At 44.3% G+C, this 27,905-nt stretch overlaps 1 protein-coding gene across 1 annotated transcript in view; it reads left to right on the forward strand.

Annotated features, from left to right (window-relative positions):
• nphs1 (NPHS1 adhesion molecule, nephrin) overlaps positions 1 to 27,905 on the forward strand; it is a 46,810-nt gene that overhangs the window by 8,651 nt on the left and 10,254 nt on the right. Inside the window, exons 3-19 of the mRNA XM_030392804.1 lie at positions 3,220 to 3,414; positions 6,886 to 7,008; positions 13,178 to 13,300; positions 14,033 to 14,114; positions 16,066 to 16,169; positions 17,958 to 18,079; positions 18,268 to 18,439; positions 19,731 to 19,888; positions 20,866 to 21,007; positions 21,391 to 21,515; positions 21,592 to 21,760; positions 22,220 to 22,349; positions 22,522 to 22,694; positions 23,382 to 23,522; positions 24,103 to 24,243; positions 26,943 to 27,064; positions 27,636 to 27,795. Of these exons, the coding sequence (XP_030248664.1) occupies positions 3,220 to 3,414; positions 6,886 to 7,008; positions 13,178 to 13,300; positions 14,033 to 14,114; positions 16,066 to 16,169; positions 17,958 to 18,079; positions 18,268 to 18,439; positions 19,731 to 19,888; positions 20,866 to 21,007; positions 21,391 to 21,515; positions 21,592 to 21,760; positions 22,220 to 22,349; positions 22,522 to 22,694; positions 23,382 to 23,522; positions 24,103 to 24,243; positions 26,943 to 27,064; positions 27,636 to 27,795 (2,382 nt within the window). The remainder of the gene's footprint in view (positions 1 to 3,219; positions 3,415 to 6,885; positions 7,009 to 13,177; positions 13,301 to 14,032; positions 14,115 to 16,065; positions 16,170 to 17,957; positions 18,080 to 18,267; positions 18,440 to 19,730; positions 19,889 to 20,865; positions 21,008 to 21,390; positions 21,516 to 21,591; positions 21,761 to 22,219; positions 22,350 to 22,521; positions 22,695 to 23,381; positions 23,523 to 24,102; positions 24,244 to 26,942; positions 27,065 to 27,635; positions 27,796 to 27,905) is intronic.

Below are 27,905 nucleotides of genomic sequence, written 5' to 3' on the forward strand. Positions count from 1 at the left end.
CATTTTAAATAGAGATGCTAAAACTTCTTTGAGCATTGGATGGAGGTGCACGCATGATGCACCTTATCATGTGATTGGATGTCTGATGTAGAGGTAGACTATAAACGGGAAGAACACAGAGACATTTTCATGGATTAAAGCAAAAGAAAATCTTTTGACTGAATGTTTTTTCAAGCTGTGGCCAAGTCATATTCCAAACTTGTAATTTGTGAACCATGTTACATGTCATGTTACTTGACACGTGCTAAAAGAATAAGATAAGATTTACAGCCTCACCCCACATGTTCTCTAATGCAGACATCAAGTTTAAGTATTTTACCAACAGTGTTTTACCGGAGGATGATCTGAACAGCTGTTCTATTCACACTTCAAACGTTTTTTGTCTTTTCAATGTAATTTTCAATCTATGAAATCAAACTGTGCCTTTTTTTTGCCAAGCTTCTCTCAAGTTTTACTCTTTCAAATAATCAACCATCTACAGAACTTTTCAGTACGCTATTTTTCTACTTCTTCTTCTTCTCATCATCATTATCATTAATTATTATAATTAATGATAATATTGTTTTTTATTTTTTTATTTTTATTTATTTATTTTATTTATTTTTATTTATGTTGTTTATTTCGGGCATGTCAATTCATAAACATCACATTTCATCATTGTTCAAATAATACAATACACATGGCCGAAAGGGAAAAGCGGGAGAAGCCAAAGCTTATCAAGTCCCGCCCCCATTACCCACAGGATAAAATCTTCATCCTGATCTTTTCTTGTCATTTGCATTTTACATTTTCTTTTCTTTTTTTTTTCTTTTTTCAACTTCTTTTGTTATGACCTTTGACAAAACATATTACAGCAGTAGCATACAGAGCTGAATTCAAGCTCTAGACAGTACATACAGATTACATGTGTGTCTACTGTTGTGTGCCGATTTACAGTGAGCCTTTAAAGTGAGCCTCTTATCGTTTAACAGAAAAATACATCCTACAAACAGCAACTTTTGCAGCCTTTTCAGTCTGATGGTGAGTTATCACCTTTCTGTCATCACTATCATACTGTTAGTGATGAGGCTTTACATTTGTTCTGTATGTTATAGTACAAAATTTCAGCATTGAGCTACAATCAGGCTACATTCATGATTTTGTACAGTCAAACTAACCAAAAACTTCCCTTTGATCATTATAAAGTTTTAGGGTGTTCCTGTAACCATGGTAACTCACGGTGCCAGAGGGGAGGGAGAGACGCTGAATGAAGCCGTTTACACAGATACACTGCAGACAAAGTCCAGACTATAGTTGTTATTTCAAACATGTAGCACACAACAGGAGACTCGCCGTGTCAGACGAGTTCTCACATGTTGACTAAACTCAAAAACTAATTGATAACGTAGCAGCGTGACGAGTCCTTGCTAGCTAAGCAGCTAAACTTTAGCACCGCTCCGTGTTTAGATCCCGCCCTGTGTGGGTCACTACACTGTCATTGGTCAGGCGCACACACGCTGGTAACGATACCATTGGCTGCAGAGTGTGACAATCTGTCAATAAAAATCAGCCAACACTTGTTCTCCTCAGATCTACATCGATCTCATAAGTTGGCTCTGTGAAGTTTGAATGACGGAAATCGGCCATAGCAACGGAGAACTTTAATCCATGTGTCTTTGATGGGAACCTTTCTAGACTACAGAACGAAGGAAACCAAATTGCCATTGCCCTGACTCGCTGTGACGTCATAGTCTCGGTTTACACAAGCACAGTGCGCTAGCTTGGCTGTAGCAAATTATTATAGAAAAGCTATGTGTCTACGCTGTCTGTATGTAGTCTGACGTTTTAGCTTAGTTTTCCACAAACCGTTATCTTGAATTTTAACACATTTGTTTCAAGTCAGCTGCTGTTCTGTTGTCATACACCAGGTCTAACCCCCTCTACCAGCAGCCTTTTTCTCTTTAAGTTCCTCTCTCGCCCTGAAGTGTCTAACATACCAAAATATGATGCAGACTGATTCAGCGTGAGTCTGTAGTGCCGACATAATATGGTCGGTACCCTACCCGCTTGCTAATGTTAGCCAGCACTATCTACTGCAAAGCTATTTCATCCTGTAAGATTGTGTTGTTTTCCCCATTCAAAAGTTACACACTCACTTAAGCACATGCAAAACCGTGTCTTATCTCTACATTTCGGTATGGTATTTGGTATCTCTGTATCTCTGAATAATACAGTGATACTATATCTGCAGCCACTGTAGATCACTGTTGAGTATTCATTTATGTAAACTGTATGCTAATGTGCCTCTGTGTTTGGTTGTTTGTATGCATCCTGTGTAATGGCCAATCTTGCCCTTCATATTTGACGTGAGGTGACTGGTTCAGCCTTGATCTGAGAGCTCTGCCTCTCACTCATGTTGTCAGACGCAACAGAGCATGCACTTCACAAACAACTTGGTCATTGCTTCAATGAAGGTCAAGATTCAAACAGCCATGGCGGAATCAGGCTGGCTTCTCTGTGGGGCATTGTTTAAACGAGATTCACACCTTGAGATTAGGCATTAATTGGAGCATGCAGTTGCATCTGACTCGAACTTGAACTGAATTTATTCATAAACCTCCATGTTTAATAATCATATAATCCTAGCCTGGGTGTTAGTAGCCCGTGGGTGGTCTGAATTAAGGTTACCTTCCTGACTCAAGTGCACTGCGCCACAGAATGTCACCCAAGAGCCGGGGTGAAGGATGGCCAACCCCACCTATGCCAAACAAGGGGGATTAAAGTGATAATCATTACTCTTCCCAGGAGGAATTAGCTGGTGGGACATCGACATTGAAGAAAAACCGCAGGTGAACGAGGTCCCTGATACCCCATGCTTTCTTCTTCCTCCCAATACCCTATCTGCATGGCCGAGGGGGGATTTAATTCGCAGTAATTACTTTATTGACTCATTTTCAGGGCCGTATCACTGCAGTTTCCCATCAATAAAACATATGCCAGGATGAATAATGTGGCCAGACACTGCGGGGCTCCTTCTCAGACAAAAGACCACAAGACTGCATCCCTGTGGTGTATGTTTATGTCATGCTCCCTGTGCTCCATTTATTTCCTCCATCGCACTCCTCAGACCCACTCAACCCTTGTTCTTCTCCTCCTCTTTACATTAAATCCCATCACATCCCCTCCCCGCTCCACCATTCCACTCCGACTCCTCTCCTCCTTCTCCTTTTATGTCTCCAGGCACGCATGCCCAGCAGGCGTTCAGGACTGAGCCCAGGAACCTCACTGTGGGGATGGGAGCCACAGCTGTGTTGAGGTGTGAGGTGCTGCGGGCCTCGGGGACTGTGCAGTGGGTGAAAGATGGCCTCCTCCTGGGACCTGAGAGAAGCCTGCCAGGTTTTCAACGCTACAGCATGATTGGAAACCCCAAGAGAGGTAAACAGGGATACTCGGGGAATAAGGTCTCCAGCCTATTGGGCTCTGATGGACCTATTCGAGCTACATAGATGAACTCGTTTGATAAAAGCATCTCCAAAAAGACACTGTAATTTATTCTCATGAATTGCCCACGGTTGAATGAGGCGTTTGACAGTTTGGCAGAAAAATACAAAAAATCTGGTAAAAACGATCAACTCAGTTCAACAGGAGATGCAGTTGAGTAGAGAGATTTTATTTTTAAACTGTCTTCGAGGTAAGATGAACAACTTTGATGTGTAAAGGATAAATTAGTTTCTTTTCTTGGGAAATGCAGGTCATTTTGTATTTAAATATGGAGTGCTGCTGTCAGTGGTGTTGGCTACTCTATAAGTAAATGAGATTATGCTTCAAAAGTGCCGTAATAAAGCAACACAGACATTACAAGAACCTTATGGCACAGTAGCTGTCGATGCAGGGAGCATCTGGGACCGGGGAGGTGATGTGATTGTTAACAGCCTCTCACTCGTCCCCCTCACTGTCACTCACATGTAAAGGCAGGAAAAAAAAATAATATTAATTAAAGCAACAGAGTGTCAGCAAATCAGTGGAATGTGGCAGGGAATAAAGTGTGTTGCAGAATCTGCACCACAGTCTATAAAAAGTAATAGCCAATTAGAAGACAATCCCTTGTAAGAGAAGAGCATCTGTTCCTGATAAGCCCACAACTCGACAAGCCGCACTTCACCGTTTCGCAGTGTGGGAGACCGCCAGCGACACATAAACACTGAGACATGCATAGATGCCCGTGCACACATTGTCCATGCTAATAATGCAGAGAGTTTACATGAAAAACAAACGTACAAATCACTGAAAAAGTTGTTTGTCAGCTGATTGGTTGTCAGTGAGCAAATTATGAGAAGTGTAATGCAAGTCGGAGCATCTTTTAACAACAGCTACAACAAAATAAGAAAATCTACTCGCGAAACATAAGGAAAACAAACACACACAAGCTGTCAAACACTCCAACATACACTCATGAATAAAATGGCCATCAGCGCAGGTACACTTTATCAGGAAAAGCAACTGCAGACTGATGTATGCAATCACTTTACGCTGCACGGAAAAAGCAAAATCATTTATGATGACACTTGACTGCACTTGATACTCCACCAGTTCTCACTGATTGTCACCATCAGTGATGTTTATTGACACTTCAAAAAAGCCGGAAATCACACACCCACAGGAGAGAACCAGCATTGATTTCAACATGCACTTGCAGCGGATGCAGCACCCTCAGTTTACCCCCAAAACCAAAGCGATAATGTAAATGTGTATGGCCGTGAGCCCAGATCTGGGATTTCATGCGTTTGTGCGCAACAATGTGCATTGTAAAGACAAACACACAATAGAACAGATAAAACAGCTTGTTCAAGGCACCAAAGCATTAAATGAGAATTTATTTTCAGTGATTGGTCCACAAGGTGCAATTTGATTGTAGCACATGGCATGCAGCCAGTCAATCAGGCAAAATTCAATTATGAATGAACACTCGTGTTCACATGACATCACATCCACAGCTTTATACAAGTTTTGCATATTTTTTCTTAAATTAATAACAGGTAAGTATTATCAGCAACAAACATTTAGCTGGTTAGCGCCTATCACAATGTATGGATGCTTTCGCTCTTGATTCAGAAACAGTTCAGCCTTCATTATCTTTATATTAAATCAATTTGTACAAGGTGTAATAGATTAACACTAGCAAACTGGATGATATAAAAAACTGAATCAAGATCAACAGTCTTGACTAGCTTTTTTTCTGATTATCTCAATCACAAATAGAAAAATAAATGTTAGCTAAGTATGAGTTACAAGTTAATTCTGTATTTCTGTCTTGTCACAGTGCTGTGCTTATGCTTTGCTAAGGTTAAGGCAAAAAGACCACATGGTTAGGGTTAGGACAACATCAGGGTTTGGCTTAAAATACCTGTTTTTATCAGCACAGTCATGGATTGAGTTGGTCTGATGGTTTTAGTTATCACAAAAACCTCTAAAAAAGGCCCCAAGTCTCCTTAAAAACAAATGAGTGGAAATATCCACAGTTGTCCTTTAAAACGTCCTATTGCGCACAACCATTTGGCAGCCTTGCTGGCTGTAATAAAAGCTGCCACTGTCCCCTCCTGATGTTAAAGTCAGCTAATAAGCATTTAAAATGAACAAAATATGGCACGTTTACTACGAATTAGAGGCTTGGTAGTACCTGTGGTTTGCCGAAACGTTGACTGATAAATTGGGCCAACTGGGCTGTTCTCCTTCCCCATCCCTTTGCTATGGGACTAGCCTTTTCCAATTACGTAACAGTATGTGTTTCCAGCTTTAGGGCCCATACACAAATGCAGATTTGCCGAGGAGAGAACACACTATATATAATATGCGCTGCAGGCATAATGGCTATGCAGATATACTGTATCCCAAAAATTCTGAAGGCCTAGCTGAAATAAATAAAGGGTAATGGACAAATAAGCAAATCTCGTCGCAGCCATCCGACATCGCCCCTACCATAAATACACTCTTTCTGCAACTTGATTGCACTATTTGTGAGTAATTTCAGGAAAGAGGAATATGATTAATAACTTCAATGTCTCTCCCTCCCTGCACTCAATGATAACTTAGATGTGAAAATTGCTTCTGGTTGGTGTTAATTATCTTGCCAGCTTACTTGACACATGCATTTTTAGGCCTGGGCGGTTGTCAGACCAAGATACTATTTTGCACATGTTAGTAGGCTCCAAGCCAGAGAATCAGGAGCTGGAAAACCAACACTGAACATCATCTAATCCCCACAGGTTATGGCAATGCATCAAACAAATCAAGCCCTGTTGGCGTACCAGACTATCAGAAGGGAGACAGAGAGAGGAGGATTCTGCCTGGCATCAATTAATAGACAGTTTATTCAGTCAGCGTTGTGAATCCGAGATTGGATTTCATTTACCATACTGGAAATTCATTCTGAAACAAAATGCCTCTGCTATGAGTATAGACAACCGCTTGCATGTCAATGGAAATGCCTGCAGCAGGAGGTTCTCGGCGAGTGAGATGTTTCCATTTTACAGAAATACGAAAATAGTCTATTTATAATCAAATCAAACAGCCATACGTCAGCAGTGGAGAATATTACCGCGCTGAATTGAAATACCAGGCTGTCATTGTACAAATTGCTTTTATTGTTAATTTTCCCATTTCCCAAGTTGGAAATTGCCTATAATTCAGACACTCTGAAATCAACACAGAAGTAACAGGGCCTGCAGGAGGTACTTATCGATATACACGCCACAACTCCGAACAGCAAGTGTTGTATTCAGCGGTGTGTGAACAAGAAAACTAAATGAATCCCTCCTCTTTCTAATTATATACATGTATTTAGTGAGCACATCCTTATCACGACATAATGTGTCACAGACGTAATTAATATCTGCTTCTCTATTCCAGGGCAGTATCATCTTCAGATTGCAAAAGCCCAACTGGAAGATGACGCCCCGTACGAGTGTCAAGCGGGTCGCTCTGAGGACAGCGGAGCAATCATTTCCAGCACAGCCTGGGTCACCGTGCAAAGTGAGCTTGGGGTCTCATAAACATGTATTTTTTTGGTCAGAGAGTAACAAAACAGTGTGGCACAATGAGCATCCTCAGTGCTCCTGTAACACACACAACCTCTTGACCAGTAATCAGCATATAAAGAGCTGTTAAATATTCATTTCTATTGATAAAGAGCTTCAATTTGCTTAACATAAGGCGGTCGCACACTTGAGCACAGGGACTAAAATTGAAAGTGTCCTTGGCACAGTAGAGCTCAGCGGTTTCCTTCAAGCGCAAATCACATTTGAAGCATGCATGAACCGTGAAGAAAGTCACAATTTTCCCAACTTTTTCGGACCGTATTTATTCCTTTAACAAGCACTGTGTCATCCCCCACATGTTCCAGTAGGTCTGTGGCTCTAACCAGCAGCTGCACAATATAAAGCATCAGCAGAGCCTGGATTCCCCGGCAGCCTCGGGGTGATCCATGTCTCTGCCTCGCACAGGAATAAATTATAACAGGAGTGATTGAAAAGTTCCTAATCAGACATGTGCTGGAAAAGATGTAATTGTGAGACTACATTGGACCACCTGTTGTTGCTCTATAACAACCGGTATCTCACTCTCCCTTGCCCTTCTTGCTTGTAGGAGCAAGCCCATATGTGGCAAGGAAAGGACTCTAAAAGAACCTTTCTTCTCCAGGCGCACTTCATTTACTTACATCCCCCTCCCCATTCTCGCCAGTGCACATTTTCTCCCTCTCTCCCTCGCTTTCAGGCTTTCTCTTTGGTGACCATGAAGAGGGGAGGGAGTGTTGCCGGGGCAATTCTAGCCGCCTCACTCTCCTCTGGGAAGAAAGCAGGTTTTTCTGACATCAATGGGAGGGGTGGCGGGTGGTGTGGGGTAGGAAGAGGCATAGAGCGCAGACGTCTCCTTTGAATGGCTGCGTTCTGCTCTACACTGCAGCAGTCTCATGTCCTACAGCAGGCCTACACCTGCAGCCGCAGCAGGCTTGACTCCCACATTTATCACATCTGAGAAAGGCGATTGCATGTGCGCCCACATGCACAAAGTTGACACAAATTGCTTTCGGCTTTGTCGAGAAAGGTCAAAATGTGTGGGAATTATGTTCGTGTTGCATCAGGCGGTTGCTGGTAGTCTTATTTACCATGACTGGAACCTACTGCTGCCCTGTGATCCTCACATCAGAATCCTCCCCGCGCGTCTCAGCTGGTGTTTTTGTCCGGCGTCCGGGGAACACTATCCAGCTGTTGACCGATAGAGATGGACGTCTGCAGCTGTGCGGTTGTAAAGGGCAAAGAGTGAGGCGACTGACTTAAAAAGCACTCCGCAGCCTTGGTCCTAAAGGGTCATTTGTTCCACACCACCAACTCAACTGATTCAAAATACGTGACTAATCTGGGGCTTTATAATGAGCTGATGAATTCAATCTCCTGTTAGTGCTGAACTGGGACTGGAAACTGTGCATCCTTTTGAAGAGCACTGTCTCTGATGAGTTCCCCACGGACTTCTCCATCACTGAACTACAGCTCCCAAGGCCCCACACCCCTGGCCAGTCAGCCATGGCCATATCCCATCAAGCCCTGCATCAAATCAAAACACTATAAACTCTTTACGAGGGAGATACAGTGGGAGGAGGGCGGGGGGGGGGGGGGGGGGGGGGGGGGGAGAGACGGGAGAGATGTGAAAACAAAACAACGACTGCTGGTCAAATAATTGGATTCTTGGGTCAGAGGGAGTGCTATCATGACTGGCTAATTCAAGATGGATCACCAGAGGCAGTGAGTAGCGGAGATGGGGGGAAAAAATGTCAATAAGCCCCATCCACGGGCTTACAAAGAGATGTTTTCAAGACATTTCCATTGGTGCAACATAACTCCTGTGTGTTTTTGCCTTCCTGCGGAGCTTAGATAGGGGATTACTGCAATAGGCAGATCAAGTGGCATTGAGTAATCCATGACAATAACAACCTCTACCCCCTCCCCTGAAACCCCCTCCTCTGCTAAAACTTACCCCGCACTGTGCCCATCACATACCTGACACATCCTGTGTCTCGGTTTATACCATTAGCCTTAGCATTTAATCCTATTAATGAACAACTCTCTCCCCTCGCCGCGTTGCACGCCGGTACAGATGCCTCCTGCAGACGTTCAAAACAGTCATTTGATGTGTTCTGGTTTTAGACTGTGTTACTCATTCAGTTGCCATAGCCGGGTCTTAGAGAGATATGTGTGTGTGAGTGAGTGTGCCCATGTGTGTAAGCTTATTATCAGTGTTGGTTGGAGGTTAGAGGACATTTTGGGAACCAGGGCTATGGTGAGGTTTTTCTGCGGTAGCTAATGAGTTTAGCACTTGAAGAGTATATAATGAGCCTTCATTTTATGATTCCCTGTTATGAATAATGGAACAACTTATAAATGGGGGCACAAGCAACGTAGAACATGGTGACTTTATTCATCTTCGTTCGCGGGAAAGTTCTGACAGTTGCCCAAGATATAACCCCCATCAGAGGACGGTGTGTTATACTGTACGCTGGTGTGCACATCACAGCGCCGGACTGGTGTTACAGTGTCAGGGTCTGTACAATTACCAAATGAGGCTCTGCTAAATGGTAAATGAGACACTAAAGGGACAACTGAGATGTTCTGTTTCTCTGCTATAAGGTGGATTTACCTTCCAGTCAGTTCGGGCCTCGCATGCGTGTGAAATATTTTCCTGTTAATGGAGACGCAGACGTAAAGAGGGAGACGGAGCTGAAAAAGAGTGCTGTTTTAGAGGCTTTCATTGCCAGAGATCACACACCTGAGACCCACAACGTGTGTGTGAATGTGTTTTCATGCACCACGCGAGTATAAAAATACATCCACGTGCATGTGTGCGGATGCAGATTCAGCCAATCGTTGTCTTCCAGAGATAAAAACCGATGAGTTGTGTCTGTCTGGTGTTGAGAAGTCTGATCTTCCACTCTCCATTATTTCCTTAATTCAGCATAATAAGCTTTTAAGAGACTGTTTTATCCTCTGGGCCTGCTCCAATGTTTTCCGGAGAATCAGTATCACATGTTACGGCGCGCACACACTGGCGCCTGTTTTTGAGAGTGAAGTGAGATGAATGTAGCCTCAGCCCGCGCGCTCGCTCGCCTGTGTCTCCGTGTTTTTTGTGCGTGCAAATCTGCATGCACTGTAGACTCTGTAGAGTTCATCTTTGGGTGTTTGTGTGCGATGGGGAGAGCGAAGGGAGCGTGTGTGCATCTGTATGTGAATGAGAGAGAAAGATAGGTGGAAAGAGCTGCTTATGCATATTGATGTGTGTCTGCTAATCTGCTTCTTATCTGCCTTATCCATCCATCCGTCTGTATTTGTCTAATGAATCGAATTTTGCGGCTCACTGTTCCTCGTCTGAGCGTTCGGGAGCGAGTCTTTGCATGCCTATCTATTTTTGTGTTCATATACAGGTATGTACCTTAATAAGAGAGATGGGGCTTTAAAGCAGAGAGACAGACAGAGAGAGAGAGAGGAAATTTTAAAAAAAAGCTGACAGAAGAGTAGACAAAGAAGGGGCACAAGGAGTTAATTAAGAGAACAGCTTGTTTGTCTGTCTGTGCTTTGCTCTGAGTGCATGTCTGGTAAATTGAACAGGATGTGTGTGTTTTGTTGTCATCCACATGTGCTTCCACATTTGTACAAATGTTCATCCTGACTGGGCTGATTGGGTCACGTGGTTTGCAGATGTGATGGATGACAAGCTGTAATTCCCAGTCCAAGCTGGAGGACACCTTCCCCCACCTCCCGTGCTTCTGCAGTTTAACTGCAGTGGTCAAGAAGGATAGTGTGGGGAAAACAGGGGGGTGGGAGAGGGGCCCGGGCTGCTGGAGAGGGATGATGGAGTGAACGAGAGATAAGAGGAACAGGCGAGGGGGAAAAATTAGATACCTGCCTGCCTCATTTGCGAACATATCATTATTCTTATTTTAGGATTTGTTAGGCTGCCAGCCTCTCCTCGAGCACAACAAGTGGCGCGCCTATGTGAATCGTGCGGGCCTGAGTAGATGGAGAGTGCAGGGGCTGTCAATAGATGCATGGCCCAGTCATCTTCTCGGGGAAGAGGGGGGGAAAAAACAAACAAATGCATCTCATTATTGCAGTGCGCGCCTCTGCAGTGCTCTGGGTAACCCATCACAGTCCACACAGATTCAATTGCTTCTTTTAAATCAGTTTGAAGCTGCAGCCACATCTCATCTGTCTCAATAGCAGACTGGAGCCACTGGGCGACTCTGCACACAGCAACAGCTCCTCCTAGTGGCTAGGCGCAGATTGTAATGTGCCAAAGGAGATGGAGAGGAGCTGAATGGGCTGGCTTGCGTGGCTGCTTGAGGTCCACCTGTTTTTATTTTGGGTTTTTTTTTTTAACCCACACATTAGCTGTGGGTTTATCTCAGATATTCAAACAGCAGCCAACTACCTGCCCCCGCAGCCCGCCGCACACTCACTTTTCATTCTTACCGTGTCTCTTTACGTCTCCTCCAGAGGCTTTCATGTCTCCCTCACACATGTATCACTCCTGTACTTGCAGACTTCCCGTTCGGTTTCTGAACTCAGGCAGCCTTTTGCACTTGATCTGTGATGAAAGAAAAACAACCTTAAACACGGATTCTAATTCTATGGGCTCATCTACTCTCTTAAAGCTGGCACAATGAGCGTTCAGGTTTCTGTGGCGCGCGCATGATTTAACTGATAGTCTAGCTTAAGAACGGCTCACAGATCTGCAGCAGTCTCTTTGATGATTAGTTGGTGACAGATTTACTCAATTTCCTGCCAAACAATTTTCGGTCCCTTGTGTTAAAAGCTGTTTTTTGTTTTGTTTTGTTTGTTTTTTTTCCTTTCCTGGAATTTCCTATTTATGGTCAGATAAAAGGATTGTAGAGTAGAACAGTGGAGAAGTGAAGCCTGCTTTGATCAGTCCAGAAAGCACATATTTAGCTTGGGGCTGATCTGAGAAGAGAAGTGTTTGGTGTTTGCTATGATAGATTAGTGCTGGATCGGTTTCATCACTATTTCATCTCTTGATTCTCCTCGTGTAGACAATTTGTATTCTAACTCAACTGAACATCAAACCTTGCTGTAGTAAATCACTCAAAAGCTGACAGCGTGACATTCCAGTCACTCCCAAATGTTACCAGCCCTTATTATCATATCATTGCATAAGCTAATATCCATCTGCGATAGCGCCTGCTTCCAATAACCCAAAATTGCTGTGATGGATATTAGAGTTGGGAGATAAACAGAGTTGGGTCACAATGTATTACATGTAATCAGGGTTATGTAAGAAGATTACAAAAAGTAACTGTAATCAGACCAGATAACATTTGAAAAAATGCCTAATTAGATCGTAGTTAATATAGTATAGTAGCATCTTACATGTTGAAGAATACACACAGTTCACCCGTAGATTGTGCCAGTACTGTTTCTGAGTACTCTAACCAGTAACTGCAGCTAACTGTAGCTGATGTTAGCTAGTTAGTTCAGTTAGCTGTGTAGCTAGTTTCCAGTTCAGAAGTCATCCAAAAGTTTTCTGACTAGATTGCTTCTTTTTTGTAACCGAATGGATAATGCTCAGGGTTGGGAGGGTTATCTTAAAAACATATTCCAATAGTCAGTAATCCGAGTATCACAAATTATGTGTGCATTCCATTACTTTTGGATTACCCCATAATCACACATATGCAAATGCAGAATAGAGAAAAGAAATATCAATAAGATGACTCTTTGTTCTGTAAGAATACATACATATTGTGTATTTGGTTTGATGGTCCGTTGCTCCCAGAGCCTGATTATGTTACTAATTACAAAAAGCTATGTCATTTGTATTAATTTCAAAACAATCTGACTCAACCTTGGCTGTGGCCTCAGGAGCTAGAGCGGTCCCCAGCCCCTGTAGTCTACATGCCGAAGTGTCTTTAGGCAGAATACTGGTCCCCAGTTTGCTCCCAGTAGCTCTTCTACCATTGTGTGCATGCATATGAATTTGTTATCCGATAAGCAGATGGCGAATGTGTGAGAGAATGGGGGAATGCTGACTAAAGCACTGTGAGGGGATGCAAAGTCTAGAAAAGCACTATATAAATACAGTCCATCTACCATTGTACCATAAATATGAACCATGAGCTGTTGTTCCTCTCGTTCAGTCCCTCCTTCCAAGCCATACTTCGAGGTGGACATGGCAACACCTTGGGTGGCGGGGAAGAAATACACCGTCTCCTGCGTCGCCCCTGATGCAAAGCCTGTGGCGGAAATCACACTTTTTAAAGGTGAGTCACCCGTTCAACTGCACCAAGTGTGACAGAGATGGTCAGCCAGACGGGCGAGAACCGAGGGGCAGCAGCCTTTTCCGTTGTTTTATATTCTCGGATCTCCACAGGTCGCATGCTGAATGCATAAACATAAGAGACGCTGCAGATGGTAACATTCAAGTTCAGTAAAGACTTCTTCGAACAGCAGAGTTGAAAGGAGCAGACTCTGTGTGGGAGGAAATAGCCTGAACATTTGAATTTCCAATTTCCACCGACTTTACAATTACATGTACAGTGAGCGTATGACAAGTTCCCAGTTGTTTACAGGGACAACTGCAGTTTTTCTCATTTTCTCTTTTTGCTTGTTGCTCCCCCGTCACACCTATTATACTGTATATTGCTCAGACAGAGGGGGAGAGATGTACAATCGGTTTCTCTTGGTGCACATTTGTCCACATCATTGTACAGCAGGTCTGAGATACATGTTGCTACTAGTTGTCTTTCTTTTTGAATTATACATCTCTATTGTGTTTGGCACAATCTAATGTTGTTGTTTACTTATTGTAAGATAGCACTGATTTGATTTAATTTCAAAGACAGGTTTAGAAACACAGATGCTCCACCCCTAACATATTATCCCGGTATTTACCATTCCATAACGCCGATGTTTTACGTCTCACGTGAACAAGTTTACACACATTGCATTTCTCCCGTCTTGTGTGCCTTCCCTCCCCCTATTGTGTCTTTCAGATGGAGTCGAGCTGACAGGTGCAGAGTCTTTCACCACGTCTGGCTCAAAGGATAAGCTCCTGAACACGCGTGCTGAAGTAACGTATGTGTTCCCCTGCCTGCCAGACTCATTCTCCTCACCAGCCTGCTCAATCTCTCCGAGCCTGTCTTTGTTTCTTGTTTCCCTTGTTTTCACCCGGCTTCTTATTTTCCCCCTTCTGTCTTAGCGAGTACAATGAATTTCTGCACACAGCGAACTGTTACTTGGCACTGTGCGATTGAATTAGCTTCTGTCAAATGCACAAAATTACATTCCGGCAGCGAGACAGATCCGATCCTCGCCGCTTCGCCAGGTGCCTATACATTAAACAGGGCCATAGTTTGCTTTAATCCTGCTTGTCTCCTCTGTGTCAGAGATAATAACCTCTTGTCATATCCCGAGATAACATTGGTACTGAGGAGCTGCAACGTTGTTCAGCTCTATTGCGGAACAGCCAAGGCCTTAAGCAATATTGATGCTCCTTCCTCATATTCACACTGAGCGTACACAGCAGTGGGCCATGTGTGATTGTTACGCTTGACATTGTACTGTAATTTGATATCGAAGACGTACACTGAAAGAGCAAACTAGGCTCAGAATAAATGCACTGCAGTGCAGGGACAAGTGGCTCGTTCAATATACATCACAGAGTGCAATTTGGAATTTTACAGTCACGTGGCTCGGGCAGGTGTCAAGAGTGACTAAGGGACTTTCCTTCCAGTACACTAGTTAAGGACAAATGTAAGAGCCTTGTACTTTACTTGAGTCATTTCATTTTTTGCTAGATTAAACCTCGACTCCGCTATATTTAACAGAAAAAAAATTGCACGTTTGACTCCAAGTATCTAAATTCTTTTACGTATGAATTGAGAAAATTAACGGAGAAATTCCCAAGATAGGATATTGACATACCACACATGGTCTAAGATTAAATCCGGGGATCACAACTTCCTGGGGAAATGTGAGTCTAGTTGCGGCTCCTCGTCCTACTTCAGATGTCTGTGAGTTATTAGTAATTGTAAACCCTAACTGTGGTGTCATCCGTTATGTTTGTCTTCAATTTTGAAGTCTTGAGTCTGGCATTGCAGCCGTCGCTGTCATAGTTTTTCGTACACAAAAGTGGCAATATTTGGACAAGAGGTCGGAGCTGGGGAGGATACAGATTGTATATCACTGAGAATGTGAGGACACGCCATGGTAGCAATTTGTCATTCCAAAGGTTGCTGCCCCCTAAAGCATACCCTGCTTTATTGTTGATTTTGCTCTAAATGGAACAAAATGATCGTGCTGTGTGGAAGAAGCTTTGAAACAAGCAATTGAGACTATAAACTCATAAAGAAACAGTTCAATCAGACTTCTTTTTGAAAACAGTGGGGTTTGCACCCTGCTGGTCGTTAGAGGGAATGCAGGTTTAAGACGCTTCTTTTTGCATTGGCTTTAACAGAAGGCTCTGTCCCTATTGTAAGCAGTTATTGGCCTTTGGCAGTTTTGTGAAGGAACTCTTAACTCCTCAGGTAGTTTAAATAACTGGTTGTTATTCAATATTTTACAAAACTCAAAAACGCAATCATTTACTTTACTAAAGTAGGACTTAAGGCACAATACGTAAGAATTGGCCACCTTGACTTCAGACTCCACTCAAATAGGGGCAGCACATCACCAGAGTAATGCCTAACTGCTGCTAACTGTATTCAGTTTAAACATCTGTGACCGAAGCTACTGTTATCGTGTTAGCCCAGTTAGCAGTGCAGCTAGTCAGACAACCGGGGGAGTGTTGGTGTTCACACAGCTTGCACAGGACGTTTGGATCGCTGGGGGAAAAAGGTTTCAGGCCCCTGGCCAGCTGGTTAGCATGCTAACTGACTAAAATCCTTACATATTGCACAATAACTGTTCCACTGGTGGACAGACATTGTCATGTTATGACATTTTGAGCTTTAGCACTTTGTATGATTCTGTATGAACTGTCTTTTACCCCTCTCTCTTCTTCTTCCCTTTCTGTTCCCTCTCAAAGGGTCACTGCTTTGAGCTCTGACAACGGGAGGCAGCTGGCATGTCACGCCAACAACCCCGCCCCTTTCCGGCCTGTGGAGACCACAGCGACCATGAGCGTGTACTGTGAGTGTCTCGACGTGTCAGTAAAGTGACAGTCAACACCCCCTCTGTTTAACAAAAACACGCTGGCACACAAACACACTCAGCCGCACAGGATCCCAACCTCGGGGAAGCCCTAGGGTATCCGGACTTGTGCACTCAGTCTGCGTTAGTGGTCCGAGGAGAGACATTAAACCTGAAGGCAAACTCACACCTACTTGAAGACAACATGAGTGTGGCTGCCTCCAGTTCCCAAAGCTTTCCCCTGGTGGACTGAGATTGATAAGACCAAAACAGGAGGCCCAGGCTGCTTTCTTACTGTGAGTGTCCGCAGTGTAGATTCATCGCACCAACACTGCAATTAATTCTGAATTAGTTGAGTTGCCATTTGTTTTATTCAGCGATCGTAACCTTTTTTAACACCCTCAGTCTCATTTCCCCAATGTTAGCCAAAACACATAACCCAATTATTTTACCAACTGAGATGGATTACATCAGCGAGGCTTCGAGTTCTGAATTTTTTAACAGTATTATAATAACTAATATGCCAAGCTAAGGCTACCGCCGCTAATAATGATGAATCCTGCAAAACTAACCCTGCAACTTTTGTGCTCATCAGCTCAAATTAAATTTAGACTCCACTGAGGCAGGAGAGGAGGCGCTTGCTGTTGCCTTCTTTCTTTCATGTTAACATGACAGACCTTGTGACATTATATAATAAAGCGGCACACAAAGGTGAGCTGACACACATGCTTTCCATGCCTCTTTGTTTCGTTTATTTCCCCCTTATTTGGCGAGGTAACAATGAAAGCCGTTGCCGCTGAATCCACAAACAGTGTGACACCGCAGCTACTGTTCACTACAGTAGGTTTAGTATTTTCTACTCTGTTGATCAGCTGAAGTAATTGATTGTTTAGGCCTGAGAGTCTACCCACCCGCGTCTCCGGGGCCTAAATCATGCTGTTGATTAAAGTGGAGCGTGGCTTGCTGACACCTTCTGCAGCCTCCACTTTCGGCTGCCGTATTATCCACGGGCTGACTAGACACCTTAATGTTGTCTCTCTCTATGCTCCTCCACGTTAGAGGGCTTGTTTTAACAATCACCAAATAACCGTGTGCACTCCCTCCTTTCCTCCCCATCCCCCCTCTCTGCCTGGCATTAAACAACGCCGGGCTCTGCACTAAGTGCTAATGTTGCAGAACTTGTGACCACCGCTGCAGTCTTACTCAGCATGCCAGCCCATCAAAGCCTGCGCGGTGGCCATTTTCAGCCGGGCAGATTGTTAGCAAGGTGGCAATTTGTCACACCGGCCCAGGGTTTGCAGACGGCTCTCTGAGACTGATTGCTGCAATAACAAAGGCCCGTCCTCCCCTATTTACTGCGTATATTTTATTCAAGGAGGCTGTAATTTATTCATATTTCACGTTGCCTTATTACTGTTTGAACATCTGTTATTTTGCTTTATGGACTGGATCCAGCTCACTGCTCGCTTAATACTTAATGCTTTCATCAGATCTGGACCTCTTATCCCACAGTCATGTTCAATGTGCCCAATTTATTGGCCTTGTCGCTACAAATAGGCATGCTCCCCACTCAATTGCAGAGAGCGTTCTCATCGCAGGCGCAGTTTCTTTTTCTTTTTTTTATGTTGTCCCATTGATGGTCACTCCATCCTGCCGTTCCCCTGAGTGACTACATCCCTTCTCCTCTCATCTCACCTTTTTCTCTTTAGGTTTCTATCCTCCTCTTTGCTATCTATTCCCATTTGTCAAGTCCATTTTTTTTTTTTTTTGTCTCTCGTTTCCCGGCAGTCCCACCTCAGCCTCCAGTTATTGTGGGTCTGGAGAGAGAGGAAGTCAAAGCGGGGAGAGTGCTTGTGTTGGAGTGCGTGTCTCATGGTGGAAACCCCCTAGCCACTCTCCACTGGACCAAGGTAAATCTTCTGCACCATCTGTTGAGGAGGCTTTGTCGCATGCTGTCACACCGACGAAGTGAGCTATTTTAGCTGAAGAACTTGCAGTGGAAGCGTCCCATTGTTAGTCGCTTCTGTGCCTCCCCATATGGGGGCCTTGCAACACTCACAGGCATGTTTCTTTTTCCATGTGTGCGTCTGCATGCCAGAATGGGGAGGTTCTGTCCACGATTTGGGAGGAGGACATCGAGGCGCAGAAGTCCAGCAGCGCCCTCCGCCTGAAGATCACCCCGGAGGACAACCAGGCAGTGCTGTGCTGCGAGAGCGTCAATCTGGTGTCCCGATCCCCTCTGTCTGTGAGCCGCAAAATCACTGTGCTCTGTGAGTGAACATAATGCATAATGTCGTGCACGGCACTGAAACACACACACACACACACACACACACACACACACACACACACACATTTACACACACAAAGCCCTGGCAGAACTCGAAGCGATGGATTATTAAGGATATGGACATGAGGCAGAGGAATATAATAAGAGTCTTACCTCCAAAAACCAATTCTTTTGCTGTCCCAGCATAAATTCTAATGCTAATATCATTAATGAAACTAATGGTTATTATGGCTGCGGCCCATATTTCCCACTGCCTCCAGATTAGTATCAGAGCGTGCTCTTTCATTGCCGCCACACTAATTCAGCTGAATTGCTTCAATGCGCAGTCCTCAGGCAGTGAAGCGCACACTTTGTGCGACAGTCGACGCCCATGGTTAATAGATTATACTTTTCTCTCTGAATATAAAATGTTTGTTTCAGCAACAATAAAACAAATACGGAATTAATATTCAGCAGCCCTGGTGCGTTGAGCCTAACAATAGCCTGATTTCCACTACAGAGCCAGACAATGTAAGTCAGAGCTTTAAATGCCGCACGATTGATGCACCTATTTTATGTAAATATGCTCCGAATTAACAGGAATCTCTTGCTCATGCTATGTAAAGGGGGCTGAAGGTACTCCAGTGCTTTCCTCACCGAGGCCCTTGTGCCATGCCTCCCAGTCATCCATTCAGGGATTTTGAAAATGAGCCGCTGACTGCCTGACTACGCTCCAGGCACTGGCAGAGGCTGGAGGGCACAGAATACGTCTCACCGGTGTAATATGAATATGCCTCTTTTACCTCGCGGCACCTGCGTAATTTCAACCGTCTTTGTGTGTGCGGCACTCAAATGCATCCCATCCCGCCGCCTCATGTGGGATAACATTTACATACGTGACCCCATCCTTCCTTGTGTCTGCCTGCTCAGTCCCCAGCCTTTGTATTCCCCTGAAGGCTTCATGCAGCTGCATCACTTTGCCTGCAGCTATTGTACCCCGTCTCCCCCCGAGGTTAAAACGAAGCAGACTTTAGAAACCACACTGAAAACCTCCTGAGAAAACAAGTTGCCACTCAAAGTGATTTTCCCTCTCACCCCTGATACAGCTCAATGTTTCACATCCGAAAATAGCTGCACTGCCTCTGTGATCAGAATAGGTAGCTGTTGAATGTGCTACTCAATGTTTTTTTTTTTTTTTTTTTATCTGACATGTCTTTGCTTGTGTGTGTGTGTGTGTGTGTGTGTGTGTGTGTGTGTGTGTGTGTGTATGTGTGTGTGTGCGTGCACGTCAGTTGAGCCCGCGGAGGTGAAGCTGGTGGGTGAGCTCGCAGCCATCGAGGGGCAGGACTTGATTCTGAGCTGCTACGCCGCCTCCAGTAATCCCCCCGTCCAGATCCGCTGGTGGCTGGGCTACAAGGAGCTCAACGCGTCTGCTGTGACCGTGGAAGAGGTGAGACAATGCCGAAACCTATCTACAGTATCTGAGCAGAAGGCAAAAAGAAACAAGGGACGGCGCACACAATGAGTTATAATCGGGGTTCATGCTGGCCGGTAAAGAGGATGCTGGAAAAGGGCATGTTTTTGTTTCTCTTTTTTTCTTTTGTGAACACAGGGCAAAAAGCATAACAGAGTGCAAAAGCTTTGCCCTTCACTCAAGCTTGCCTTTACTACACCAACAAAAAAACTTTTAAAAAAGCCTCCCATTGAATTGAAAGAATCCCCAGTGCAAAATGTGACCCCGCACGAACTCTCTCAGATGAAAGAAAAACAGTATGACCATGAGCGGAGTCTGAATAGGCCCCGCTGCAAGCCCTCGCAAATGAATCAGCAGCCGATTCCAAAAGGAGTATTCTGCAGCGCCTCTCCTCTTTTGTGTATGTTAATAAGATCAAAGTGAATAAAAGCTGACACAGAAGATGAGCGTTATTAAACAAGCTCTTTATTCATCTGGCAGCAGCATTTCCATTTGATCTTACACAAGGCACTCAGTGTGCCGTGTGTGAGCTTTAATGCATCTGAAACAGTGTGAGGTTAATGAAGACTGACGCTCCTGTCCAGTGTCTTTGTTAGTCTTTCTGACTGTGGCTTTTACAGTAATCACCGCAATAATGGCTCTAATAACCAGATGTGCTGCATAGGCATGGCCGCTATCAGGCAGGTGCAAAATGACTCTTTGCTCAATTTATAACAGCGTGCAAAGCAGAGAGAGTCAGATGAATATGCTTATTTATCACGGACCATGCACAACATCAGTTATTACAGCGGCTAATTTGCCATCTGTATTCACCAACACAAACCATTGTGGGTTGTTTTTCTCTCAGATTTCTCTTTTTCCAAAGACTCAGAGTGCCAAAGACCAAGACTGTCTGTCTGTCCCTGTCCCCCCCCCAATCCCACTGAAATGCCATGTGTGCCTTCTGTCTGCAGGGAGACAATGGTGGGATGACAACCATGTCCAACATGACCCACAGGGTGTCCCGGGAGGAGGACGGGCTGGAACTCACCTGTGAGGCTTTCAACAAGGGCACACACTTCTCAAAGACGCAGGTTGAAAAAATCAGCATCTACTGTGAGTGAACTGTGAGATTTGGCAGCATTTTTATTTATTTATTTTTTTTTACCAAACACATTTTCATCTTAGTTCACGAGAGGTCAATGGTAGTTAGACTCTGAAAGACAAGAAATGCAAAAAAAAAAAAAGCCGCGATCGCTCTTCATATGAAACCATTGACGCAGAATGAGGGACTATTCTCCCAGCTGGAGGACTTTTTTTCTGTGCAGATTTTCAATTTGAAGATATTCCTTGGCTCTGGTATTGACTTCAGCTTCTTTTCAAAGTCTCTAAATACAGCTTTGAAAACGGTTTGCTAAATGTGAGTCTGCAAAAATCAGGTAAAATACTGGAAATAGGATCTCCCAAATTTCAAACTCTTGTTCATTCTTTTCCAACAGACCCGCCTCAAAAGATATGGCTCGATGCTCCTCCTCAAGATGTCCCCCTTCACTCAGGGACCACGGTCCGCCTCATCTGCTTCTCCACTGGGGGGAATCCCACAGGGACTCTGACCTGGTTCAAGGTGAGTGTGTGCACTGTATGTGTGTTCTAGCTGTCTAGAGTGCTTCTCCCTGTAATATCCTTCCTTCCTGTTTTAGAACGGAAGGGTCGTGCCAAGTGCTCTGAAGCAGACGTCCTTCGATCGGGGTGTGGCTCGAGAACTGGTCCTGGTCCTGACAGCGAGCGACAACATGGCCACCTACCGCTGTGAGGCCAAAAACGAGGCAAAGAAGACCATCTCTGCCCACACCAAGCTCACGGTTTACTGTGAGTTAGACTGGAGCTCTGACATATAAACGCAGACGGCTGAGACAACAAATCATCTCTGTTGAGTCTCGTTTCAAGATCGACAAATTCCAACGCTTTGGGTTAATGGCTCAGGTCTGACACCAGAGATCCGGTTTGGTACTTGATTTTGGATGGTATTTGACGATGTGGGCATATGACTTTCACTCTCTCAGTGTTAGCTTGGATTAACTCCGGCCATCTCACAACCCGAGAAGGATAAGTGGCTTTAAGTTGTTTATACATGGCGGACCCTGCCACCATTTCTAGCTTCAAACAGGGTTCTGGGGACCTTATTTTCCTCTGAGAACAGCTTGTTTATACAGTTATATCTGAGTTTGTATTATTACCTGAATGTTATTGTAAACTTCATAGCGCACTTTCGACATTGTCTTATTATTATTATTATTTTTTTTTTTTGCTCACTCTATAATTCTCCAGTTCCAGCTGTAAGTGTCACGATCACAACCAAACAGAAGGAGCTACGTCGGGGACAGACACTAACTCTGGAGTGCGAGTCTGGAAGCAGTAACCCCAAGGCTAGCATCTCCTGGAGCTTGGGCGCGCTCAGGTCAGTGGTTGGACAGGCTCAGATAACGTGACAAAAAAAAATATGCGGCTCATTCAGAATCCGGATGAGAGGCGGGTTTGTCCTGTTACACTTGGCACCATGCATGATTGTCTTGTGAACTTCAACTCCCCTGTTGACTGGGTTTGCTGTGGATGGGGGGGGTCTGTCCCAGGTTCCAGGGAGCGGAGCAGCCACCCAAGACGGCTCAGTTCGGTGGCGTGTCGGTGCAGAGCTCTCTGTCCCTGAACCTGACTTCACAGCATCACAACCAGAGGGTCATTTGCCAGGCCTTCAGTCCAGTGCTAGCAGAGGGCGCCAACACATTCTTCAAACTAAATGTGTTTTGTAAGTAGAGGGGGCGAATCGTTTCTTGGTTTGTTTCCTTTTTGCTTCCTGGCGAGTGACCAAGAGATGTGGTTTGCATAAAATTTAAACGATGCATAATGATGATCCATGATGGTGCGGGTGTAAGCTGCTTTGCTGGGCTACTCTTTTTTTTTTTGCACAGAAAATGTCAGCGAACACTATGTGTATGTGTGCGTTGTTTTTTTTTTTTTCTTTTTTGTTTGCTGGAAAAACCTTTGTTGTGATTTGTGGGTCTGTTGAGCTCTGCGGCAGCATGTCCTAATTGTGCATTTGCTTTGCTGCATGGCCATGTTTGTCTTTGATGCCATTTCACAGGCAGCAGCCAGCCACTGCTTCAAAGCTTGGTGCTGTGTATGAGCATGAAGGAATGTCACTGTGTGTTTGCGCAGAGCTGCAGTTGGACAACAGTCCTGTCACTCTGCGTTTTAATGCCTGTCCCTCTCCCTCCCTCGTTGCCTTACTCCCCCGTCAACTAAGTATGTGAAGTTAGATCTGGTATTATTGGTGGGATGTCGTCTTTCTACCGGTTTGACTCTCATTAGTGTCTCTTAACGCTTTCATGCTCAGCGTGTTTTGTGGGTGGGCATGAATTTGTATTCATGCTTCTGCTTGTGTGTTTTTTGGTCTAACTCCAGCTCATTTTTTTTCTGTATTCGTGTGCGTCAGACCCACCAGAGTTCAGTCCGGAGCAGCCATCGCAGGTCCAGGTGCTGGAGGATGACATGGCAACCATCCCACTGCTGGTCTCAGCTAACCCAGAGGAGGTCTCCTGCATTTGGCTGCACCGCAGGGAGAAGCTGGTCAAAGGTGATCCGGGGCTGTGTGATGGCTCTATAAACCAGGTCCTAGTTGAGCTGAGCCAGCAAGTAAGCACTCAGCTCTGCCATTCAGGGCCTGAATAAAACATGGCAGGTTAGCCAGCATGGGACCCTGCCAAATGTGATTCTCATTATGGCTCTAATGTATGCAGCCTAAATGAGGATTGCTGTCTCACTGAATACAACACAACGTTTCTAAACCTGGCTTCTCCTCGTGGCTGGTGTCATCGGGGGGCCCCGCTGCACCCACTCCCTTTTCTCTGTTAACTCTCTTAGCTCCATCATACACAGCCCCCGCCACCAAATGACTGCATCCCGAATGTGGAAAGCCAGCTATTACTACTTTTTGATTGCTGTGGTACAGAAGGTGTCTCTCAAGCGGCCCATTGTTGGCTTGATGTGGGAATCCAGCCAGGCCAATCAATAATGCAGGATTAGATGTCACTTAGAGACCGGTGGCCAGAGGACATGCGGTTGATGAGCGTGTAATGAATACTTAATTTACCATTGGTTTGCATGTGCGTGTGTGTGTGTGTGTGTGTGTGTGTGTGTTTCATGCCTTTTTGAAGAGGGGGATCTGAGGTACCACTGGCCAGACGACAACTCACTGGAGATCAGGAATGTGACAAGGAAAGATGCCGGCGTTTACACAGTCAAGTGCACAAATGACGAGGGTGTCGACCAGACCTCTATCATGCTGGACGTTCAGTGTAAGAACACACACACACAGAGGATGGACAAGCAGACAGATGAGCCCACGCACATTTGTCAGGTGTGCTCATATCAAGAGCTTTTCTGCTTTATGTTGAAGACGGGATTCTACTTAACATGAAAACGAGATTAATTTAAACAGGTAAAACTTTGAATACTCACACCTGTAGATCACTTTGAACATATTTAAGATGACATGGGTGGCGGTCATGTTGGACATGGGCAACTGTTTTATTTTCACAGATGTTACCTTTCACAGAATGCTTGATCACGAAACAAGCATATGATAAATACTTTGAAGCCCATGTTTGAAATGCATTATAAGGCAACATGATCATACTTATACTACATTATAATGTGCATTAAGCAACCTATCATAGTAGTTATAAGAACTCATTAATATTCATAGTCCTTATCATAATCAAATAGAAGTCATTATCATATCAACATTATCACGCTAGTGTTGATAAAGCATAATAAACACTAATGTAACATACAACAATACTGTAAAATAAGAGTAATGTAGCTTATTTAACTGGTTTTTAACATTTTGAATCTGCCAATAACACCCAATTACTACTTACAGTAACCTATTATCAAATTGTGATGCATTCAAATAGTGATTAATAGTGATGTACTACAACTATGAGAATGATCCTTGCATAAATAGTAACCGACAGCTATAGATGCATTACACTGCATTATAAGTATGTTTATAATTCCTTATGATGCATAATGTAAAAATGGGCTTCATCCAATAAATAAAATGTAATATATAGTGTGATATACATATGTAATATATGGAAGGAGTCGATATATATGTGACAGTATATGCAAATATGTTGTAATTTCACTTGATCAGTATATAACAAAACATAGTCAATGTGGATTTTGATAAAATATATATATAACAGTAAATGAAAAACTACATTAATTTGGTATATGTGTATATACTGTATAGAGAATATATAATTTGATATATTCAATAATAGATAGCAAGAACATTATTAAATATACATTTTAATGTATATGAGGATGAACTACTTTCAAACATAAATCTGTTTACTTAAGGGTAAAGATATTGTTGTAACACCTTTAAGTTGACACAAATAATGAAGAAAAACACCCAGAATGTCAATATACTTGATCTACATATACGAAAAATGGATTTCTTTTGCATGTTTACAACTGTTTAAAAAGGGTTTAATTGAAGTACCACAGAGCACCTACCAGAGGGGAAATGGACAAAACACAAAAAGGAGTAAAAGTAATAATAATGATAATGATTTTTATTCATACGACTGTTTTCATAAACACATTAGAAAAGTGCCTCAAATGGTTGAACCATTGAACGAGGTAGATAATAATAAGTGTAAATGAAATTGAGCAAATCACCCAACAATAACATAAAAACACCAACAACAACATTATTAGAACAGATCGGACATGTTGGAAAATAAACCATTGTGCTAGCATTGATAAAAAGCTTCTTAAAGAAATATGAGAAGGGATTTCTGCAGCCTCACATCCTGAAAGGGAAGCAAAGGGAGAGATAATATTGAAACCTTTTTATTTTTTACCTTCCTGCAACCCATTCATAATTAATCAATCTTTTTCAGGTTCTATTGTGTCATATTTGCAAGTATACCTGAGGGCGGTGAGGGTCACGAATCAACCACATCATTTATCTCTGTTGCAGCCCTCTTTTTGGTTGTGATGTGGAGAATGAGCAGAAATCTCCTCCACAATATGCACTGGATTGGTATTTATAAGCCACAAAGAGCATTTTTGAAGCTGTAAAGCATCAGAACTGTCAGTGAATCCACACACCATGACATGCCCCGGACAGCAGCATTGACTTTCAGCTCCTGTCCAGCAAACATGCCTCATTAATTAGGCCTCCATGCAAGGCCGTGCACCTCCACTGCTGCCCCGGGCCCAGCCTCGAGCTCTAGGCCCTCTGCCCCGATACTGATGATTTAATAATGGAAGTGTTGAAAATGTAGGTCTGCCCGTTTCGCCAAAGCCCATGGTACATGCCTAATGGATTCCGCCATCCTGATCTGACTGGGCCTGACAGTTGTAGATTTTCATTATGTATGGGGGATTGTAGTAGCTTTTATGGGTGGCGGTGTAGCCCACTTAACAACGTCGGTCTTGGTTAGCAGGCCAACACGGGTGGATCCCACCAACCCAGAGGTCCGTGTCTCTCTAGTGTTTCCCTCTACTGTTCTTCAAGTGTGAACATAGGTTTAGACAAGTAGGCACTAATGGTCTTATTGTTGCGAGTACATGGCACTCATGGGAAGTATAAAAAGCTTGTGAAGTTGGAGGAGAAGAAGAAGAAGAAGAGCGCTGCAGAAGGGAGAAAACAGGGGAGGGGGGAAGTGGTCAGTCTGTCATCGCCCGTATGTCGCGGGGAGATGTGCTCTCGGCAGAGGGCCTTGTGGGTCACATGGCTGTTTCTCGGCTTGGGCGCAGAAGCATCTGCGATCCTCCAACATATAGAGAGGTTAATGGCGCTACATCTGAAACACAGAGGGCCAATTAAAACGGGGTCATGAACAACTTCAAAGAGTGTAAGAGTAATTATAGCGATGCGGCGTTGCTGTTAAATGGCTCGGCAAATGATTCGTCCCATGTTGGCCTGTTAACCTCTGCACCTGCTTCGGCCTTGTCCCCGCTCTCTTCCTCCCAGATGCTCCCAGTGTCAAGGCAGAGAAAGACCCCGTGGTGGTGGAGCTGGGGGGAACAGCAGACCTGATATGTGTGGCGGATGCCAACCCTGTTACGGACGGCATGTTCTCCTGGAGCTTTGTGGTAAGAGCTTCGCACGCGGAGAGAGAAAGACAGCCATCCTCTGAATTACATTAGCCGTATCTGGCTTCCTTTCTATTATTTTATCCTTTTGTACCGTTTATCACCGGCCTTTCTAAATGCACAGATGCACCATATTTCACTGGCTCTAACTATCCTTCCACCCCACCTCTTCCTACTCCACACTCAGCCCAAATCCAGAAAAATAGCTTTCATTACTGCTGCGTGACTAAAGGGCACATTCGTCAATGTGGCGTGGTCTCTGTATCTACTGATGCCTTCTCCGGTCTAACCCACCCCCCGGCAGTGCTGCGTGTCCCGCTTTCAACCTGCGCAGCCCCTCCCTTTTTTTTCTCTTTCCCCGTGGCTCTCCAACCCTTGGCATTATCTTTCTCTGTCCTCGGAGCTCGTTCCCCTGACGCCCTCCTCATCCCTACCTCGAGCCCTGATGGCTTCCAGCTCGACTCTCCGTACCTGTCTTGCTCTCCCTCCCCTCGCCCGGGAGGAGGGGAGTGTGTGTGTTGAGGGATCGGTGCTGTCTGCGGCTGATTCCCGCTCACTCTGTCTTCCACAGGGAGAAGGGGAGGTGGAGATGGGAGAGGTGACTCAGGAAGACGAATCTGGCCTCCTGACCATCCATGATGTGACTCGGGCTCACGCTGGCCTTTACCAGTGCACGGCCGATAATGGCATAGCACCTGCCGCCACTGTGGGCGTGGAGCTTGTGGTGCAATGTGAGTTTGTAGTATTTAGTCTACAAAACACACATAAAGATGTATTAGTTGGATCACGTAAGTGTCAGTTGCGTCTGGTGTCTGCATGGTTAAACATTCCATGCTCATCT

Source organism: Sparus aurata, chromosome 17 (assembly GCF_900880675.1).
Source record: "Sparus aurata chromosome 17, fSpaAur1.1, whole genome shotgun sequence".
In the NCBI taxonomy this organism is placed as follows: domain Eukaryota; kingdom Metazoa; phylum Chordata; class Actinopteri; order Spariformes; family Sparidae; genus Sparus; species Sparus aurata.